This window comes from Microcaecilia unicolor, chromosome 10 (assembly GCF_901765095.1).
Source record: "Microcaecilia unicolor chromosome 10, aMicUni1.1, whole genome shotgun sequence".
Taxonomy (NCBI): Eukaryota; Metazoa; Chordata; class Amphibia; order Gymnophiona; family Siphonopidae; genus Microcaecilia; species Microcaecilia unicolor.
Genome location: NC_044040.1, coordinates 49,634,956 through 49,657,247, shown reverse-complemented (window position 1 = coordinate 49,657,247; position 22,292 = coordinate 49,634,956). Strand labels below are relative to the sequence as shown.

At 41.7% G+C, this 22,292-nt stretch overlaps 1 protein-coding gene across 1 annotated transcript in view; it reads left to right on the top strand.

The window, feature by feature from the left end:
* Positions 1-22,292, top strand: part of PLXNB2 (plexin B2) — a 519,469-nt gene that overhangs the window by 456,689 nt on the left and 40,488 nt on the right. The window contains exons 22-27 of the mRNA XM_030217169.1: positions 6,335-6,511; positions 9,491-9,627; positions 12,384-12,484; positions 14,628-14,857; positions 17,210-17,388; positions 19,166-19,232. Coding sequence (XP_030073029.1) covers positions 6,335-6,511; positions 9,491-9,627; positions 12,384-12,484; positions 14,628-14,857; positions 17,210-17,388; positions 19,166-19,232 — 891 coding nt within the window. The remainder of the gene's footprint in view (positions 1-6,334; positions 6,512-9,490; positions 9,628-12,383; positions 12,485-14,627; positions 14,858-17,209; positions 17,389-19,165; positions 19,233-22,292) is intronic.

Below are 22,292 nucleotides of genomic sequence, written 5' to 3'. Positions count from 1 at the left end.
GGAAGGGGAGAGGAGGGTTGCTGCACATGGTGGAAGAAGGGGAAAGGAGAGGGCAGGAGAGAGGAAGGTTGCTGGACATGGGTGGATGAGGGAAGGGGAGAGGAGGGTTGCTGCACATGGGTGGATGGAGGGAAGGGGAGAGGAAGGTTGCTGCACATGGTGGATGAAGAGGAGAGGGCAGGGGAGAGGAGGGTTGTGGGACATGGGTGGATGGAGGGGAGAGGAGGGTTGCTGCACATGGTGGATGAAGGGGAGAGGAGAGGGCAGGGGAGAGGAGGGTTGCTGGACATGGGTGGATGGAGGGGAGAGGAGGGTTGCTGCACATGGTGGATGAAGGGGAGAGGAGAGTTGCTGGACATGGGTGGATGGAGGGGAGGGGAGAGGAGGGTTGCTGGACATGAAGGGGGAGGGAGGAGTGAGGAAGGAGATGAGATGACGGAAAAGGAAGAGAGTAGAAAAACTGCACATGGATGAAGAAAATAGGCAAAAGCTGGATCCACTGGACAGTCAAGTTTGCGGAGGACCCAGCTTTTACTTACGGATGTAGGACAAGAAATGAAGAAGAAAGGCGGAAAGTAAACAAATAAATGGAAAGGAAGCCCTGGAAACGGAGTTAAGAGGACAGATAGCAGCAGAATTGGATACTGGGCCAACATGATCAGAAAAACAGTCACCAGACAACAAAGGTAGAAAAGATCATTTTATTTTCATTATACTGTTTGGAATATGTCCACTTTGAGAATTAGGTGTTCAACATTAAAAGTTTATTTACTTATTTATGACATTTTCTCCCACATTAAACATGAATTAGGATGTTTTGTGTCTCTACATGAGAATTGTGATATTATGATCCCTTGTTTCAATATTGTTGACAGTCTGCATTTTCCGTATGGGTGGTATATTGGTGTATTAGGTTCTGCCCAGTGTAATATTTATGATACAGTAAGGTTCAGAGTGTGTTTTTGCACAAAGTTGTGCATAGTGTTTTGCAGTTGAGCGATTGTGATTAGTATATGCTTTGAGCAACCACTTTATTCTTTGACATATGATACATAACTAATATCTAAATTTAATAAAAGGTATTAATTGTGACATTTATTTTTATTTTTTTCTGTGTGTGATCAGACAATTATGGATTTAAGCTCCACCCCTGGCCCCACCCCTAACCCCGCCCCCTTTAGCCTCCCCAAACAGTTGGGCCACTGACCACCTATGATTATAGTGCAAAATCTTGATTTTTCTCAATGGTTCTGTAAAGTGTGTTAAATATATTTAAATATCCAACACTACAATCTTCCAAAACAATATCAAAAAAAGATCTTTGGCGTGTTAATGTACAAGACCATGTGTACTTGGATTATCGGCATAATATATCAGTCTTGTACTTAAAGATCTTGAGCATAAGATGTTTATCTTTTTTATTTGCTGTCAGAAAGCAACCACAGCACTATTTGTTAGCAAACAGATTTTAATAGTACAAGAAAAGAAAATAACAGTGATGTAGTTTATTTAGATTTACTATACCGCCCTGCTTAACTAGCAGATCTAGGCAGTTTACGATGATTCAAAGCATACAAAAAAGGAAAGGAACTACAATATGTTTGATAGGAAAGAGTAATCAATTGCACCAGAGGACAGATATAGGAAAAACATTTGCAAAGGAAAAAAAAAAAAAGAAAGCTTGCAGAGGTAGATCACCAGTCAGATGAGGTTTAGGGCAGGTTGAAAACCTGAGCAAAAAGCCAGGCCTTTAGCTTGGTCTTGAAACTTTTAAACAAGGGTTTAGCACGATCATACCAAGGGAGGGATTTCCAGAAAAATGATGCCACAAAGACAGGGTGTCTTGTAGACTCTAACTGGGCAAATTTGGGGACTGGTAAAACCAAACGATGATCATTTAGTGAGCAGAGTAGGTGAGATGGTGAATCTGGTATAGTAATTGAGAAGAGATAACTGGGGGAGACTGAGTCGGAGGGCTTTAAATGCAAGGGTCAGGAGCTTAAAAATGATGTGCCGTTGAAGTGGTAGCCAGTGGTATTTCTACAATAATGGTGTAACATGATCATGACATTGGGCGTGGCAGAGAAGGCGGATGGCCACATTTTGAAGGGACTGGAGTCTTTTGATGTGAGATTTGAAGCACCCTAAATAGACTGTGTTGCAATAATCTAATCTAGTGGTCAGTAAAGCCAATATCAAGGAATGGAAGATATCAGTACTAAAGTATCAACAAAGTTTTCAGAGGATAAAACTGTTTTACAGATGTTTGTGATTTAAGGGGTGATTGTAAGATGGGAGTCAAAAATGGTAAGTACCGGAATGAGTCTACAGATTGAACGAGTTAATCAAATAAGGTTAGTGGGATAGATGGACTAGAGAAGCCACATGTAAGCCAACAAGCAAGGCTCTTTCTTTGATTTGAGAACCAATCTGTGGTCAGCTAGCCAATTTGAGAACCAATCTGTGGTCAGCTAGCCAATTTGAGAACCAATCTGTGGTCAGCTAGCCACTGTGAAATGAGTACCACGCAATCTGGAAGGGGCCTGATGGAAGAAAAATTGGATGAGATACCAACAGATTGAATCAGGGTGGCAAGGGGACTAATGAACAGGTTAAAAAGAAGAGGAGACAGAACAGATCCCGGGGGGACTCCGCAAGTCAAAGGGTAAGATGCCACACTAGTTGATCGAGTGGTTACTGTGAAGGAATGGCCTGAAAGAAAACAGGTGAACCAGGATAGAACCAAACCTGGAGAAGAAAGGTGGGATAGGAGTAATGAGTGGTCCATAAGGTCAAAACCGGCAGAGAGGTCAAGAACATTGTTTATCTAGATGTGTCTGGACTTCATTGCGGACCTCAGGAATGATAGTTTTGGTGCTGTGGTGTGATCTGGAAACCTGATTGTTTAGGGTGAATGGCAAAAGATTTTACTGCAAAAGAAGACAACTGTAGAAATGCAATTCTCTCTAGGACTTTGGAGAGAAAACAAAAACTTGAGACTGGTCGGTAATGGGAGGGGACATGGGGATCCAATAACGGCTTCCTAAGCAAGGGTTTAACAGTGGCTGATTTCCAAAGGGCAGAAACCTGCCCCCCCCCCCCCAAAAAAAAAAGACTATTGTTAATTAATGAAAGTATATAAGAAGACAGATTCAGTTCCTGGAATTTCAGCCTGGAAGAAGGGAAAGGATCTAGATTGCAATATGATTTAGTGGCAGAAAGAGCCAATGCAAGGGAATGTGAGGTCTGGAGCTGAAACAAGAACCGTGATATCGAGCCACAAAGAGTGGGCATTACAGGGAGTGAAGGATGGGGGACCACAAGAGGGAAGAGCACTCAATAAACTTTGAACCTTGCTAAAAAATATAGTGACACTGAGCAGAGAGAGCAGATGTAGCAGATGATTGATAGACTGACACAGCCCATGCAGTCTGCTCAGTAAGGTGGTTCAGAATGTAACTGCTGCTCCCTGCAGGCTACTTTCCTCCTGTCTTAATTTAGGGTTGTAACTGCTATTCTCTGCAGGTTATTCTCTGCCCCACCCCCACCTACACACTTTCTTAAAGAGTGCAAAAAGCCCTCCTAAATCAGTGGTTCCCAAATCTGTCCTGGGGACTCTCCAGCCAGTCAGGTTTTCAGGATATCCACAATGAATATTCATGAGAGAGATTTGTATGTGCTTCCTCCACTGTATGTAAATCTCTCATATAAATATTCAGTGTGTAGGTATCCTGAAAACTTGACTGGCTGGAGTGCCTCCAGGACAGGTTTGGGACCACTGCCCTAAATATTGTTTGAAGTACATATTACATTAGGGCATTGAACTGGCAAATTATACTTTTCTCACCTTGACTGATTTCTCATGGTAAACTCAAACCGCCTGATACTTGAAAATATTTAACCGGCAAGGAACAGCACCTCGCCGGTTAAATACCCTTAAGCCGGCTATCCGCCAATATTCAACAGGGATAACCAGCTATCTCCTGCTGAATACCCCTGGTCAGCGGCTAGCTGGTTACCACTGATTTTCAGCGGCTGACCGGTTAAGTTTAGCAGCCAGATAGACCCACATAAATAGCACATCTATCTTTGGCCGCTAAAACCTAGCCAGTCAGCTGATGAATATCGGCTTAACTGGCTATGGTTGTGGCTCCAAAAAAACCCTGGAAATTCAATGCTGGTGACTGAATACAGCCCCGGCACTGAATTTCTGGATTCGCCAGCAATAGCGGGCATTAACCAGTCTAACTCCCGCTGTCTCAATATCGGGGCCAGAGAATTTTTATTCAATTTAAATACCTTTTGAAGTTCTAACCATGAACTTTCTCCTTTCAAAAGGAAGGGGATGCCATATTTGGAAATATCTATTTCATTTTATTTATTTATTGCATTTGTATCCCACATTTTCCCACCTCTTTGCAGGCTCAATGTGGCTTACAATACATCATCATAGGTGGAAATATAATTAGAAAATATACATTTAATGGTACAAAAGGATCTTGGGTAGCATTATAATAAAAATGTGATAGTAATATAGCAAGCAGATATATTAAGACAGTTCTGAATATATGTGGAGGAGTTGTATATGTTCATATTTGTTAATCTTTGTGGTATGCCTTGTTAAAGAGATGGGTCTTCAGTAGTTTGCAGAAGTTGGTTAGTTCGTAGATCGTTTTTAGGTTGCACGGTAATGCGTTCCATAATTGTGTGCTCAGGTAGGTAAAGTTAGACGCATGCATTAGTTTGTATTTTAGACCTTTGCAGTTGGGGAAGTGCAAGTTAAGGAATGTGCGGGATGATCTTTTAGCATTCCTGGGTGGTAAGTCAATCAGGTCTGACATATAGGCTGGTGCATCTCCGTGGATGATTTTGTGAACTAGGGTGCATATTTTGAACGTGATGCGTTCTTTAAGTGGGAGCCAGTGTAGTTTTTCTCGTAGGGGTTTAGCACTTTCATACTTTGTTTTACCAAATATGAGTCTAGCTGCTGTGTTCTGGGCTGTCTGAAGCTTCTTGATTATTTGCTCTTTGCAGCCGGCGTAGAGCGCATTGCAGTAGTCTAAATGACTGAGCACCATTGATTGCACCAGGTTGTGGAAAACGGTTCTTGGGAAGAAAGGTCTTACTCTTTTTAATTTTCACATTGAGTGGAACATCTTGGTTGTGTTTTTCACGTGACTCTCAAGTGTTAGGTGTCGATCGATGGTGACTCCAAGAATTTTTAGGGTGTTTGAGATTGGCAGGTTCAGATTTGGTGTGTTGATGGTGGTGAATTTGTTCGTGTTATGTTGTGAGGTGAGTATTAGGCATTGGGTTTTTTCTGCATTAAGTTTCAACTGAAATGCATCCGCCCATGAGTGCATGATATGGAGACTTTGGTTGATTTTATTGGAGATTTCCTTTAGATCTTGTTTAAATGGGATGTAGATCGTTACGTCGTCTGCGTATATATATGGGTTGAGGTTTTGGTTTGATAATAGTTTGGTCAAGGGTATCATCATTAAGTTGAATAGAGTCAGCGAGAGGGGGGATCCCTGTGGAACTCCGCATTCAGGTATCCATGTGTCTGAAGTAGTCGAGTTAGATGTCACTTGGTATGATCATGTGGTTAGGAATCCCTTGAACCAGTTGAGAACATTACCTCCAATTCCGAAGTACTCAAGGATGTGTAGTAGTATTCCATGATCAACCATGTCAAAGGCGCTTGACATGTCAAATTGTAGGAGTAGTATGTTCTTTCCGGTTGCAATCATTTGTTTGAATTTGGTCATGAGTGTAACTAGTACTGTTTCGGTACTGTGGTTAGACCTAAATCCTGACTGGGAGTCGTGGAGTATAGAGAATTTGTTTAGATAGTCTGTAAGTTGTTTGGTTACCATCCCTTCCGTTAGTTTGATTATTAAGGGAATGGATGCTACTGGTCTGTAGTTGGTTATTTCACTGGCACTTTTCTTTGCGTCTTTGGGTATTATATTTTAAGCGAATGTTAGCTTTTTCATGTGAGACGAAAGCTAGCTAGCCACATAGATTCATGGATTGCAGACTGTTTTCGTCAGGAGACAGCTACACCTAGGCATAATGTGAGGAAAAACATTCATAAACTGGGCTGTAAACTTGGGTTTATGTGATGAAATAAGAGATTTGAGATGTTGCTGTTCTAGAAAATGTTCTCTTCAGGATGCCCCTGATCCTTAGGGATATGTATGAAGTCTAACCATGATGTGGTATATAAGTTCACTGTGAGCTGATATGTAGCTGCAATCAAGTTCATGCTTGTATCGTTGAGAAAGAGGTTCTGTCTGATTGATTTATGCCTTTCTCTTTGCTTCTATAGGGAAGTAACCTGAATGCAGCTATGACAATAAAAGAGGCTGAAGCATCTGTTGGCGAAGAGCCTTGCAAAATAAATACACTAACGGCTACTGATTTATATTGTGTGCCACCAGCGGTTCAGCCGCAGCCGAAAAGACGACACAAGAGGGACACCAGCAATAACCTTCCTGAGTTCACTGTAGGTCATAGGTTTAAATATAGTTTGTGGTAATGTAGGGTCCAAGGCTAAACACGAACTTCTTATTTTTGGAGTCATGGCCCTTGATTTCTTAGATATACCTCCTGCAAAAAAAAAAAATTTTTCTAGTTTGTTGCTTAAATGGAAGATGAGTTCCCTCACTACTAGAGTAACTTTGGAATCTTGAAGATGGGTAAAGGTAGATATCTGGGGGAAGGGGGAGAAGGAGGCAGCTTTCAAACAGAGGTATTCTAGGTACCTGCAGATATTACATACATTTTCAAAAGGAAAACCTTCCCTTTGAAAATGGGCTGAGGAGAATTCCACACTTCATCTATTTGTACAGATGCTGTTACCTTGTAGACTTAGGCAGGACTGCTGAGAGGCAGAGGTGGGGCAGAGCTGCCGCAGCAGCACCTCCCCGGGACGCAGCTGTCACTGCTGTCCCTGCCCACCCTCTACCTTCCTGCGTCTGTCTGTCTCCTGCTTCTGTGTGTCTGGACCGGGTTATTGCATTAACACAATTACCTGGGTCGTGACAAGAGCAGGAGAGAGACCCCAGCACTGGGCCCCCCTTGGAGGCTGGGCCCGGGAAATTTTGCCCCCCATCTCAGCGGCCCTGACTTAGGAGCAAAAGTATGAGGGTATTGTTCAGAATAATGGCATGTATATGTGCTATTCTACAAATACTTGCTTAACTTATATGGTCAATTCTATATATGGTGCCAAAAAAAACGCTATTCTATAAGCCACGATTTAAGTTAGGCGCAGGTTATAGAATAGCACTTACACCCGAGACTCATGCCTAACTTTAGGCGCGGCCATTTGCACCAACTGAAACGTGGTGCAAATGTACATGCCTAAATTGAGCACATATCCCCTTTATTCTATAATGATGTGTAAATGCTAGGAATGCCCCCGTTCCGCCTATGACCATCCCATTTCCACACCCCCTTTTATTTTATTCATGCATAAAATATAGGTGCTCATTCAATTAAATTGCACTTGCAAATTGGGCACACGCCCAAATTTGCACGTTCAGTGTTTGCCAACTTTATAGAATTAGGAGGATAGTGCATATCTGTAAGGGGGCATATACATGGGCAGAGTATGGTTGAGGCTCCTGCGTACACATATAATTTACAGAGTACGGTAAATTATACACTTATCTCTGATATTTGACATTTACACCAGCTGTATAACTGGCGGATATGCTGGCACCTAACTTTTTAAGCATTTATATATCCCGTTAGGCTAGTAGTGTATAAAAAAAAAATAGGGGTCTACTAGGGCTGTTGAACGATTAAAAAATGTAACCATGATTAATCTCACAATTACAATTTTTCATCTTCAGTTAACTAGTCCAGCATCGCTGTACTTGGCCCGGGTCACAGGCAACATCTGCAATACAAATAGGCTTCCTCTGCCGACCACAAGAGCCTTCCTTCAGCTGCGTCCTGCCTCCTGCTGCAACTTCCTGTTTCTGTGGTTGCCAGAAGGCTCTTAGGGCCAGCAAAGGAAGCCTGCTTGCATTACAGATGCTACCTTTGACCCAGGCAAGTACAGCAAAAACTGACCAACCCTCCTGTTTATTAAGCCGCACGGCAATGCCAACACAGCCCATTCAAAGTGAATGGGCTATGTTGGCGTTAGTGCATGGCAGCCGCTAGCACGGTTTAGTAAACAGGGAGGCAAGATTAGTTCATTGCATTAGTTAACTCGATTAATCCACAGCCCTAGTGTCTATGTTCCTTTATAGAATAGGGTTCCACCAGGCACCCTGTCAAATTGCTCTTGCTCTTTACACGCATAAGTGTTAGGAATATGTACAGAAAAATTTAGGTTAGATTATTTTCAGAGTTCTTGCAGATTTTCAGAATTATTTTTTTGATTTGTTTCACATTTTTGTGATGGTAAAAATACTTTTAATACGTATTGATTTTATGCATGTTAGTGTGCACCCAGTCAATTCAGTGCACACTAAGAGCCCTGTTTACTAAGCCGCGTTATATGCGCGTTAGTGTCTTTAACGTGCATTAACCATGTACCTCACGTTAATCGTGTAGGCACCTACAATATCCCTGAAGGCATCTACATGGTTAATGTGAGTGCTAATTGTAGGCGCATTAAAAATGCTAACGCATCTTAGTAAACACTTAGCACGTGTTGAATGCTAAGAAGCCCATTGGTATATAATGCACACTAATGTCTGTCAGTGTGTGCTAAGCTTTAGTAAAAGGGCTCCTAAACTTTTAAAAGTGTCGAAGGGATCAAATACATAACTCTAGTGAGTACCTTTTCAAGTCCCCCCCTCTCCCCCCCCAAAGAAAAATATGCATGTACAGTCTCTTGATTATATGTGCGAAATTGTAATTACGTGTGTGTGGTGGGAAATTTTCATAAACAGAAAAACTAAGCAAGAGTAGGAGTGGACCAAAAGACCTCCAGCTTCTATTTTCCCACGCTGAGTTAGCAGGAGCACTGCACTGAGGTTTGGTTGTTGGATGTTTAGTACAGTATCCTGTGTGCAGCACCGTTACATTTTCAAGTATAACCATCTCTACATTTTGCCTTTTACTGTTCGTCCATTGTGGCATACAGTGCATGTAAACCTTGAGACAGGCGGTTTCTCCTGCTGAAACACAGTCCGTTTTTGGGTCCTTTATATGGTGCTTTTCTAATGAAGGCTTGTTCTTCACTCAGTTGATTGATAGAGGTCTTTTGGTCCACCCCTACTCTCGCTTTGTTTTTCTGCCTTAGACTATGTAGGGATTGCTTTTTGCCAATTTTCAGAAACCCCATTTCTGCCCATAACACCCTGGGTAGGATTGTGTTATGCTATGCCAAATACCCAGTCTTTATAAAGAAGCTTGACCTAAGGCATGGTAGAACTTGGTATGCTCAAATTATGATTCTGGAGGATATTACATCTAGTGGTGATTTTATGTTTACAGAGTTTTATTTTCAATAATTGTTTAGGTAAGATTTGGCAATCGAGAATGGGTCCTAGGAAAGGTAGAATATGGGCAAGCAACTTCCATGCCACTCAACATTATCTTGCCACTGGTTATTATTCCTATGGTGGGCATCATCCTTGTATCTATATATTGCTACAGGTAAGATTTATTGTATATTTTATTAAACTTGTATTCTAAGACACCATTGATAGAGAACAGGATGCAAGGTCAACATCCATCCATGGTTACCTTTGGCCCCAACAAAATAAAATCGGTCCTGCCTATGACACTGGCCCTGGGCAACAATTAGTCCCATGTGTCAAGCTTTTATACATGGTTTTATAGCAAGGAGGCCAAGATATGAGGAATGTTTGACTTGGCGTGTGCACACAGGGCCAGCCGCCTGAGGCAGAGCTAGGATGCCCCACCCCCCTTGGCCAAGATGCTGTCCCCTTCCTACCTCCAGCCTGTTTGCAGTGTTGCACTGCCGCTGGCACCCGCCTCTTCCCTTTACTGTGACTGCCTGAGCCAGAAACAGGAAGTTACATCCGAAAGGCAGCCACAATAAAGGAAAGCGGCAGGGCAGCATATGAGAATAGCTGCCGGGGTAATGCAGCGAAGGAGAGATACTGGGTGCTGGCGGCAGGGCAGCGTATGGGAATCGCTGCTGGGTAACGCTGGGGAGATGCCGATCCTGAAGAGTGCCACCTTAGGCTATAATATCCCTCCTTCCCACCACCACCCTCTACCCTTCCAACTAGAAAATGACATGGGGACAAAGTTTGTCCCCGTCCCCATCCCCACGGTTACTGTGGTTCCCCCTCCCAGTGTCATTCTCTACCTCGTACTTACTGCACACATGCTATTAGCACAGAAAAGCCACAGTGACACCAAGAGAGTTCCTGTGCTATTGAGGCTAATTTAGCACAGTTAAAAATGTAGAGGTAGATATTTTGCTGGCCTCCCTTAACCTTATACCTGCAAATTCAATGCCAGGCCATGTCAGGTCTCCGGCATTAAAATTCCAGGTTTACAGAGCCAGCGAAAACATATCAAGTGCAATATTATTTATTTTATTTATTTGGTTCACTTGTATCCCACATTTTCCCAGCTTGTGCGGGCTCAATGTGGCTAACAAAGTTAATACATCAAAACATAATACAGCAGGATATAATAATGACAGAAAATTATAAAATACAGTAACGAAAGCAGCTAAATTGGAGAATACGGATGGGAAAACAGGAGCAGCAAAAGGAAAGAAGACATAAGGCAAAAAAACGGGAAATCAGTCAAAATGGAAATAGGGGATTAAAAAGTAATGAGGTCTTTGGGATAAGCTTTACTAAACAAATAAGTCTTTAGTAATATTTTAAATGTTGGGTGATCCGATGTCTCTTTCATTAGTCTCGGCAAAGCATTCCAGGAGTGCGGGCTGATGAACGAAAAGGAAGAAACGTAGATTGTCTTGTACTTTAGATTCCTGCAGGAAGGATAGTGCAGAAGGAGATAAGTACGAGATGGCAATATTCAGCACCTAACCGGTTATGGCAAACTGCATAAAGCTGGGACTGACTTTTATGTGGTCCTATTTATGAGGTTACCTTGACCAGTTAAGTACTGACTCCTGTCCCCAGAATGCCTCCAAAATAGCCAGTTTCAAGTTGGGCGCTAACCGGACATTTTCAGCGGCACTAATTAGTTTAGGGAGGGTTTTTTTTTAATTGCAATTTATTAACTGCCTTTATGAAGAGATTCACCCAAGACGGTGTACAGCAGGGTACAGTTTAACATGAAACTTACAATTTTGTTAACAGCATAACAATAGTAAAATGAACAAGTAAAGACATAGCATGAGAGAGGAAAACTTGAAAGCAGCAAACTGAGACCTAATAATAGGACTATTATGAAACAGGATAAAAAATATACATACTTAACAGCACTGAAATTCAAATAACAGAGATTTAATATGATATAAGCATAATAGTGATGGAATATCTAATAAGCGAACAATTAGAACATTCAAATAACATTGCTATGATACTAATGCTTTTCTACAAAACAGCTTACGATATAGCTGAGGGACCAAATGCAGATATATAGATGGGGGCAAGATGCGTGGTACAGAGTCAGTTGGGATAAATAACTGAGTGGCTAAACTAATCAAGTTAATCAAGCAAGCTAGTCCAGGTGCAGAATGGGTGTATAGTCAGTCACCCTATGTATTAAAGGCTTGGGAGAAGAGCCAGGCTTTTATCTGCTTCCTGCAGTAGAGGTAGTCTCAAGTTACATGTAGCCCCTCTGGGAGTAAATTCCAGAGCCTGGGACTACTCCTGAGAAGGCTCACTGGTGGGTATCACAGATGGTGATGCTCCTTGAGAGGATCTTAGGTCTTAAAGGTGTGTAAGTGCCACTGAATATGATCGGTTGGCCCTGAAAAGCGATTTAACCAGCTAGCAGCCATTTCTTTGAATATGGACCTCGTAGTGCATGGCACATGTGAAGGACAATTCTATAAATTAGGCATTTTTACGTGCTTGTTAATACGCATAAATGTTTGGAATACAATCATATATGCCAGTATTCCAGCCACGCACTATTCTGTAAATACCTGCTTATGTTGTGTAGCTTGTATTTGCAAAGGGGGGGGGGGGTGCACGTAAATGGGACTCATACTTAAAGAATACTACTTGTGGGAATCCCATGTACACAGGCTGATTTCCTCCTGTAAACTATATATCTGCAGAAACACTACTCCCTGAACCAGCTAAAAGTCCACACACTTTTGAAACCCCATGTACTGTTAGTCACGTTGGAAGGACCCCTTTTCAATCCAACCTTATTTCTGAGTAAATGCCTTTAAAAAAACTGCCCTACCTATGTGTACCTTCATAGAATTTTGGTTTTACTTCCCCAAGGCGAAAAAGCCAGCAGGCAGAGCGGGAATATGAAAAAATAAAGTCACAGCTAGAAGGTTTGGAGGAAAGCGTAAGAGATCGCTGTAAGAAGGAGTTCACAGGTATGTCTTGGGGACTTGTGTCCTATTGCTATTGTACAGTATGTTTTCAGAAATGCTTGCCTTTTCCAGAGTAACTACAAAAAGAAATAGGTTTGCTTTGGCTTTATAAGCATAGCCGCCAAGAGGGGGGGGGGGCAAACGTGCCTGGGCCTCCAAGGGGGGCCCGGCACCGGTGTCTCTGCTCCTGACTGGATCCGAGTGATCGCATCCCGAGAGGAGCAGGAGAGAGAAAATTCCAGCGCCATGGCCGGGCCCCCCCTAGGAGGCTGGGGAGGACCCGGTCCTGAGGAGCACCTCCAGCGCTGCTCTTCTACCTAGCTGAGTGGCAGCTTTTTCTCTCAGGCGCATGCTCAGCTGGGTAGAAGAGCAGCGCTGGAGGAACACATTTTCTGCTGGTGGGGCCTCGGGATCCCTGCCACAAAGGTAATTGGATTGTGTGTGGGGGCGGGCAGCAGCGATCGTGGGGGAGGGGCAGCAGCTCTGCCCCAGGTTCGGTTCACTCTCTCAGTGGCTCTTATCCTTCCTTTAAGACCAGCTAAGTCTGTCGGCTATAAGAGACTGAGAAAGTTGTCAATTGGGGCAGATACTAAAACATGAATGGTCATTGTCCACTGAACAGGTAACACCATTGTGTGAGACAGAGCCGAGGCAAACTTTGTAGATTTGCAAGTAAGAGTTTGTTTCGGGTAAAGCCCCACTAGAAGAGGCATGTAGGAAATTGGAAGGAAAAAAAATTAATCACACTAGACATTCCTACCCAAGAACTAGAAAGCAAAACTTAAAAAAAAAAAAAATGAGTTGGATAGGATTTGATTTTTTTTTTTTTCTGGGTCTTTATTATCATTTTGTTCTTGCCGTTGATTGAATCCTAATAGGAGGTTCTGGACTACTGTATCTTTAGGACAGGTAACGCTATTCTGTTGAGATCTTGACTGCACAAGATTTTTCCCATACACGGTACTGATCTGGGAAAAGTGACAGCTGCAGGACTGAGCTCAATAAACCACTTTCCACCAGTTATCATCTTTGTGAATCCTACTCTGCAAACTGTTCTGTCCATACCTTGACTTGGAGAAATATTTAATGAGTATATCCCAAGCTATTGTTTTTCTATTGTATTTCAGTGGTTCTGCAATGGATAAAAAATGTTCACATAAATCTGCCTCACAAGTTACAAAAAAAACCAGTTTATGAATTTTCTTTCATTATAAAGACAATATAGTTGGCCTAGTTTTGAGTGCAGAACCCGTCATCTTTCATTTAAAATGGAAAATGAAATTAAAGTAATGAAAGTGCATTTGTTCTGATTAGCCTTTCCGACCACAATGGACTTATGTAGTTAATTCATGCATAATTCCTCACCAAACTCAAAAGGAGTACTGCAAGCAACAATAAATAGACTAGCTCAGTGGTTCCCAAATCTGTCTTGGGGAATCCTCATCTAGTCAGGTTTTCAGGGTATCTGCAAATAATATGCATGAGAGAGATTGGTGTGTACTACCTCCTTCACATGCAAATCTATCTCATGCATATTCATTGAGGATATCCTAACACTCAGCTGACTAGTACTCCAGGGCATATTTGGGAATCACAATTTTAGCCTGATGTATGTAATTCTTTACCATTCTGGGAGCCAAATTCATGCTAAATAAGAAGGAAGAACAATCTGTAAATTAGAGCATTTTTCCAAGGTTCAAGAAAAGTACTGGGTCATGGACTTCATTTAATTTATTTAAAGTAATTTAGAACTTGCTTCATCTACAGTTCTGAGCAGGGCACAAAAAAAAACAGGCAATAAAACAAGGATCAACCAAGTAAAATAAGACCACACACAACAATTAAAATAAAATGTTATTAGATTGTGAGCCCATTAGAAACAATGCAAAGTACCTGTAATAGAAATTGTAAACCGCATAGTCTCCTCAGGGATCACTTGCAGTATATCAAGCACTGAAAATAAGTAAATATTGTATAATATTTTTAGTTTAACTCCCCTTCCCCTACTGACTGAAAGAACTTAAGCCCAGTTGAAAATGGGACATCTTGGGCGTTCCTCATCAGTTCAATTAATACTGAAGGTAAGAAGGCATGTGACAATGCACTTCTGAAGGTACCCCTAACATACAGATATGGAATATTGCAGATCTGATGATAGAGATGGAAGACCACACAAATGAGGCCAATGAATCATGCATCCCCTTCTTGGATTATAAGACCTACACGGACCGGGTTTTCTTCTTACCATCGAAAGATGGTGAGAAGGATGTGATGATCACAGGAAAACTGGACATACCTGAGAACAGGAAGCAAACAGTGGAGCAAGCTCTGAATCAGTTCTCCAACCTGCTTAACAGCAAGTCATTCCTTATAACGGTAAATATTAGAATCTGAATCGTATCTGTATGCTTCTGTGCTCCCTACCACTGCATGTCCTGGTGTGCCCCTTCCAGAACACCATCTATACAGCGCGGTAGCGTATTTAAACCTGGTGCATCAGTGGCGTACGCACCACTTATCAGACCCACCCCTCCCCCAAACTTAAAGTCCTCTCGGCTTAGTTTTCACCCGGTCAGTGGCACTCATAGGCTGCCTCCAGCCTGCTCAGGGACGACTTCCCTGAACTGTTCTGCCCCTTCACAAAACAGGAAGTTGCATTAGAAGGGGTGGGAAAGTTCAGGAAGGAAGTCCCAGACCAGGCTGCAGGCAGCCTGTGAGTGCCGCTGCCCAGATAACAACTAAAGCCAAGAGGATTTTAAGGTATGGGGGAAAATAGGGGGTGGCATAGTGGGGGCGGGGGGAGATGCACACCTTGTAAAAAGTTCCTGGTTACGCTACTGGTCCAGCATAGCTGTTTTGTGGACACGCACCTATATGTTTGTGCAGTCTGCTTTATGTAAAACATTGGTGTGCAGTGTTAAAATACTACTTAAATCATATCTTTATATCATGCAAAATTCACATGCAGATGAAAGATGCTTAAGAGGATACCATTTTTGTGACAGGAGATGATGTAATTTAACAATCTGTATGCAGAACCAAAGGATCCTACATTCTAGAATACGTACATGTGCAAATGGATCCCCGAAAACTTTTTATCATGATCCCTGTGGATCCCTTGCAATTTACTGAAAATTGTGTGGCTCAGAGAATGCAGTTCACTGTTGTCCATTACCATTGTTGTCCACTAACTTCTGCACACCAGTTCTAACATGAAAGAAGGTTGCAACCTAGGCCAGCTTAGTGCAGCTATACATGGAAGCTGGTTGGGTTCTTGAGCTTATCTGCTGTTACTCTTAAGGTAGGTGTCGGCTGGGGATGGGCCAGAGGCAGCATTCACAGCCCACAGGGAGAGTCTCAGCAATTACACAAGACTGACACTAATGGCTAAAAGTACACTTGTACTATTCTGAAGAGATCTGTGAACCATGCATCTGAGTATTATTGCTGCAATGGCTAGACTAAGGGAAGAGGATTGAATAAAAGAAGCACCAGGTAGCAGAATATTAAGGTCTTATCACCCTATTGGCAACAGAATGGGCAGATAAAGACCATATAGTCTATTCAGTCTGCCCATCCATATCCTCTACTGTGCCTTCCTCTACCTTAAAGGTCCTATTGGCAAGAGGCCCAAAAACCTTCAAAACGTTGTGACCCTGGGTAGTGATTTACATGCGCCATTTCTCTCAGTACAAATTACTAAATCATTGACTCCTGGCTTTATAACAGAGAATAAAAGTTTGAAAGCAAAAAGGCATATGATAGTGTATATATTTTTAGGTTAACATGTGCCTGTACTATATAAAAGCTTTGTCCAAATTAAGATAATGACCAAACTTATTTCTGCTTTTTCATAGTTAGAGGAAAACGTTCCTATATGACATACAGTTTAAACACAACCACCTAGTAGCAGAAGATACCATATGATTCCCATCTCAGATTTTGTGTAAGATTACTAAGCTACACATGAGCATGTAAAATTCCTTTTATAGGTAGAAAGTCAGATCATGCCTTACTGAGATTAAAACAAAAGCCGGAGTGTGTCAAACTACTGTGCCTTAAGGGAGCCACCTAGTTTTAGGAGGCAGGAAGGTATGTAATGATAGAGTTAGTCATATATGCACGTGAATGGCCTCTTACATAATACCGACTAGTGCATGATAGCTTAAGGTTGTGTACTTTGCAGGTGTGCACATGGGCGGAGTTTGGACGGAGCTCATAGGTATTCATGTAAATTATAGAAGTCTATCATTTATGTGTGTACACTCTTAACATCTAGGCATGAGCATTTACACCAATCATAGGGCTGGTATAAGTGATCACGCCTTAATCATGGCATGTTTTCAGCCAGTTACAATAGTAGTATTCTATAAAGAAAAGTAGATACCTACTTTTCTTTCTGAAATGGGCTTACCGTAGGTGCCTTGGTGAGCCACTCTATTATAAAATTACTCTATGTGTGTGTGTGTGGGTGTGATCAAATATTTCCGCTCTAACACACTTTGTAGTGCAGTGGTTGTCTTCTGATTTCTCAAACATTTATAGACAAAGTTTTGGAGGGTTTTTTTTTTAATGTATTGTTTTGTCTTCCTTATAAAATATATAGCTTAAGTCCAGTTTTGGAATTATTTTTTAAATCTGCATGCTTTTCATTAGAAATATCACATTTTTTTCAGCAGCTTGTAATAAAGCATCTTTTTTGAGTGTTGTACCTCTTTTCGTTTTTAGTTCATTCATACCCTTGAAAACCAAAAGGACTTCCATGCCAGGGCCAAGGTCTACTTTGCATCTCTGCTGACAGTGGCTCTTCATGGAAAGCTGGAATACTATACAGATATTATGCGAACATTGTTCTTGGAGCTGATGGCGCAATATGTGGCCAAAAACCCTAAGCTAATGCTCAGGAGGTAAGTGCAGCATTATCTATTGCTAGCCCTTGGTTATTGTTTCTTAGCATCGTTTTGCATTCTCGCCCTTGGTCCATCCATTGTCTACCCCCTGAAATACCTATGTATATATCACAAAAAAATAGCCCCATAGGGTTAATTCTGTAACAGTGCACCTATAGATGCCTACTTTCCTCCATAGAATAGCATAACTGGGTGTATACGTGCTTAGGCAGAAGCGCTGATGCTAGCCATATATCTGTTGCAAATGTGTGCACCTATATTCCTGAGATATGCACATACCTTAACACCCTCTGTGGGGTAATTCTGTAAAGTAGGTGCTAACGTTTACAATCCAGTTATGCAAGTAAATGTTTAGAATGGTAACATATACGTCACCTAAGCACTGTTCTGTAATTTATTTAGTTATTCATCACATTTGTATCCCACATTTTCCCACTGATTGCAGGCTCAAAGTGGCTTACAAATAATACTGTAATAAAGTTGCGATGCAAATAAGTACAGTTTTGCAAATTAAGAACAAGGTAGGGATAACAATTGAACAGCAATAGTTATTTAGTAAGAAGAATTAACAATTTATCAATAATAAAATGAGGAAAGATATGTAATTAGTGTCCATTGAATCATATGATGGTAAGGTATAATTCTGATTATGTTGAACCTGAGGAATAAGCCTTTTTAAACAATACTGATTTCAATAATTTCCTAACGTTTAGGTAGTTCTGGGTAGATTTTACTGGTTTAGGTAGGGCATTCCACAGTTGAGTGCCAATGTAAGTGAAATTCGAGATGTAAATTGATTTATATTTTAAGCCATTACAGTCTGGATAGTGTAAGTTCAAATATGAATTATGCGCATGTCTTCGATGTCACATAAATTGCAGGTGGGTATTCATATGGGCATAATCTGTGTGGACTTTGGGCGGGGCACAGAATTCATATACAACTTAAATGTGTTTCACCGGAACTTAGGCAAGAGCATTTACACCAGTTGTGTTGCTGGCCTAATTAGATACACACATATATATCCTGTTAAGCTAGTGTTCTATAATGGAAAGTAGGCACCTACTTGCCTTCATAGAATATACACAAATCAGACGCCCTCTGGGTGCTTCTATATAGGTGCACTCTCAGTGAATTATATGTTTTCCACCCATTGCCAAGCCTATACATTATGGGATCAATATTGATTTAACCAGGCAGTAGAGACTCCTTTGCAGTTAAATCATGGTGAGTGGGCCCCTGAATTTTCAGTGCTGCTGAAAATCTGGTGTGACCATTGAAGCACTTGCCGAGGTGGTCCAGGGCAGAGTTCAGGAGAAGTCAGGAGTTATGCAGGCACCAGCAATATTCAGTGTAATGCCCACATAACCAACCAAGAACATAGAACTTCACGTACTGAAAGTCTTAACTTTGCTTGATTAACCACATGGGGGCAGTACAGAATATTGGCTGTACCTCATAATTTCCAGGAGCTGCCAAAGACCTAGTTCTCCGAGGACAAGCAGGACATTTTCTCATGTATGGGTGGCATCATCCAACGGAACCCAATGTGGATGCTACTCAGCGTTCTATTACTTTAAGAAACCTTTGGCAGTACTGTACCATGCATGCACGAATGCTTTCCCACCCAACATGAATGCCTATGCCTGGATAGAGCCTAGCGCTGAACACCACCAGCTAATTAATATTGGCCCATATGTATATAGCACGTATACTCAGTCTCTTATAACTCTACTCTGGTAATGTCATTTTAATCTTATCTTTGTGTGTTTAGGTCAGAAACTGTTGTGGAGCGGATGCTTTCTAATTGGATGTCAATCTGTTTATACCAGTATCTTAAGGTAAGGCTTTATTTTTGCCATTGTGTTTGATGTTTATAGAACCAGAGAAATAGAGCTCTCCTGGATCTCAAGTCATCACCTAGTCCTTGGTCTCCACTCCCGGGCCTTGAAGACCACTAACAGGTCAAATGAATATGAATGAAGGAGAGCTGCATGGCTCCAACCTCCATTACAAATTTGTCTTGTACATATTCATTAGGGATATCCTGAAAATTTGACCCATTTATGGCCTTTGAGGACTAAGCATGAAGACCAAGGACTTAGTTCATTGTCTTACTTTGTACCTCTAGGCACTTCATAAATGTAAGATCAATATTCCGGAAAAATATAACTTAATATGAATATCTGTTTAAAGTTATACATTCATAAGTTGGTTAAATATTTAAGTATAATTTTCAAATGGCTATAATATCCATATACAGTGGGGGAAATAAGTATTTGATCCCTTGCTGATTTTGTAAGTTTGCCCACTGACAAAGACATGAGCAGCCCATAATTGAAGGGTAGGTTATTGGTAACAGTGAGAGATAGCACATCACAAATTAAATCCGGAAAATCACATTGTGGAAAGTATATGAATTTATTTGCATTCTGCAGAGGGAAATAAGTATTTGATCCCTCTGGCAAACAAGACCTAATACTTGGTGGCAAAACCCTTGTTGGCAAGCACAGCGGTCAGACGTCTTCTGTAGTTGATGATGAGGTTTGCACACATGTCAGGAGGAATTTTGGTCCACTCCTCTTTGCAGATCATCTCTAAATCATTAAGAGTTCTGGGCTGTCGCTTGGCAACTCGCAGCTTCAGCTCCCTCCATAAGTTTTCAATGGGATTAAGGTCTGGTGACTGGCTAGGCCACTCCATGACCCTAATGTGCTTCTTCCTGAGCCACTCCTTTGTTGCCTTGGCTGTATGTTTTGGGTCATTGTCGTGCTGGAAGACCCAGCCACGACCCATTTTTAAGGCCCTGGCGGAGGGAAGGAGGTTGTCACTCAGAATTGTACGGTACATGGCCCCATCCATTCTCCCATTGATGCGGTGAAGTAGTCCTGTGCCCTTAGCAGAGAAACACCCCCAAAACATAACATTTCCACCTCCATGCTTGACAGTGGGGACGGTGTTCTTTGGGTCATAGGCAGCATTTCTCTTCCTCCAAACACGGCGAGTTGAGTTCATGCCAAAGAGCTCAATTTTTGTCTCATCTGACCACAGCACCTTCTCCCAATCACTCTCGGCATCATCCAGGTGTTCACTGGCAAACTTCAGACGGGCCGTCACATGTGCCTTCCGGAGCAGGGGGACCTTGCGGGCACTGCAGGATTGCAATCCGTTATGTCGTAATGTGTTACCAATGGTTTTCGTGGTGACAGTGGTCCCAGCTGCCTTGAGATCATTGACAAGTTCCCCCCTTGTAGTTGTAGGCTGATATCTAACCTTCCTCATGATCAAGGATACCCCACGAGGTGAGATTTTGCGTGGAGCCCCAGATCTTTGTCGATTGACAGTCATTTTGTACTTCTTCCATTTTCTTACTATGGCACCAACAGTTGTCTCCTTCTCGCCCAGCGTCTTACTGATGGTTTTGTAGCCCATTCCAGCCTTGTGCAGGTGTATGATCTTGTCCCTGACATCCTTAGACAGCTCCTTGCTCTTGGCCATTTTGTAGAGGTTAGAGTCTGACTGATTCACTGAGTCTGTGGACAGGTGTCTTTCATACAGGTGACCATTGCCGACAGCTGTCTGTCATGCAGGTAACGAGTTGATTTGGAGCATCTACCTGGTCTGTAGGGGCCAGATCTCTTACTGGTTGGTGGGGGATCAAATACTTATTTCCCTCTGCAGAATGCAAATAAATTCATATACTTTCCACAATGTGATTTTCCGGATTTAATTTGTGATGTGCTATCTCTCACTGTTACCAATAACCTACCCTTCAATTATGGGCTGCTCATGTCTTTGTCAGTGGGCAAACTTACAAAATCAGCAAGGGATCAAATACTTATTTCCCCCACTGTAAATGACTGTGGCCAGAGTTATCCATAATTTATATGGCTAGTAGCTGAACATTTTCAGCTCCTATAACTTGGGTTGTTAGGGCAAAAGGCGTCTAGCCACCCCCCCCCCCCCCCCACCCCCCCACTTTCCACAAAATACTGAGCTTAAAATTTATGCTTATAAATTTAGGCCTGCTATTTTGGTTAGTTTTTTGAACCTAGTGCTAAAAATCAGTGCCAACGTCTTTACTTCTTTTCCCTGTCCTAAATCTGCTCCTGTTGCAACCTACTTTTATTCTCCCATTTTTAAATGTAGTGAAAGTTTGAGCATAAATTTAGACACTTAGCTGTAGTAAATTTTCAGAGAAGTCGATTTAGGAACATAACTCTTAAAGTTAGGCGCATAATCCTTTGACTAACAGGTCCATAAATTATAGCCATGTAGAGGATAATTTTATAAAAAGTTGGTGTAAAAAGCAAAAAGGTCTCTACTTATAAGCTAACTTATAAAGAAGACACCTATGTGTCTTTATTAAAATGGTAGCAGAAATTCTGCAGAAATTATAGATCAAATGAACCCATGCACATTTACACCATGGTATAAATGAATACAGTATGCATGATCACACAGATTTGTGTGCATAAATCGTGACACCACCATGCAGGCACCCAAACTCCACCTCATAATGTCTACACTGAATTTGCATACTAGTACATATGTTTGTCATCGCACTTCATACCTAACTTCTGTGTACTGTTAGCGCCATTTTTTAGTTCAGTGCGGAAGCCACGATATTGAGCACATAATGATATCTCCTGAAGAAGCCCAATGGGTGAAACGTTGGCCCTGTTGGGACTTTTTTTTTTAATAAGTTGATAAACTAAGTGTTCACTTTTGGTTCAACTAGATACATAGTGGCTGTACAGTTAGTAGCAGCATTGAGAATAGTAATCATTAAGAATAGTAACAGTTAAAAAAAAAATCTTTTTGAAATTGACATAAAATTGATCACACAGTACACTATTTGCACTTGATTAAGGGAGATCTTTTGGACCAATGAGTGAGAG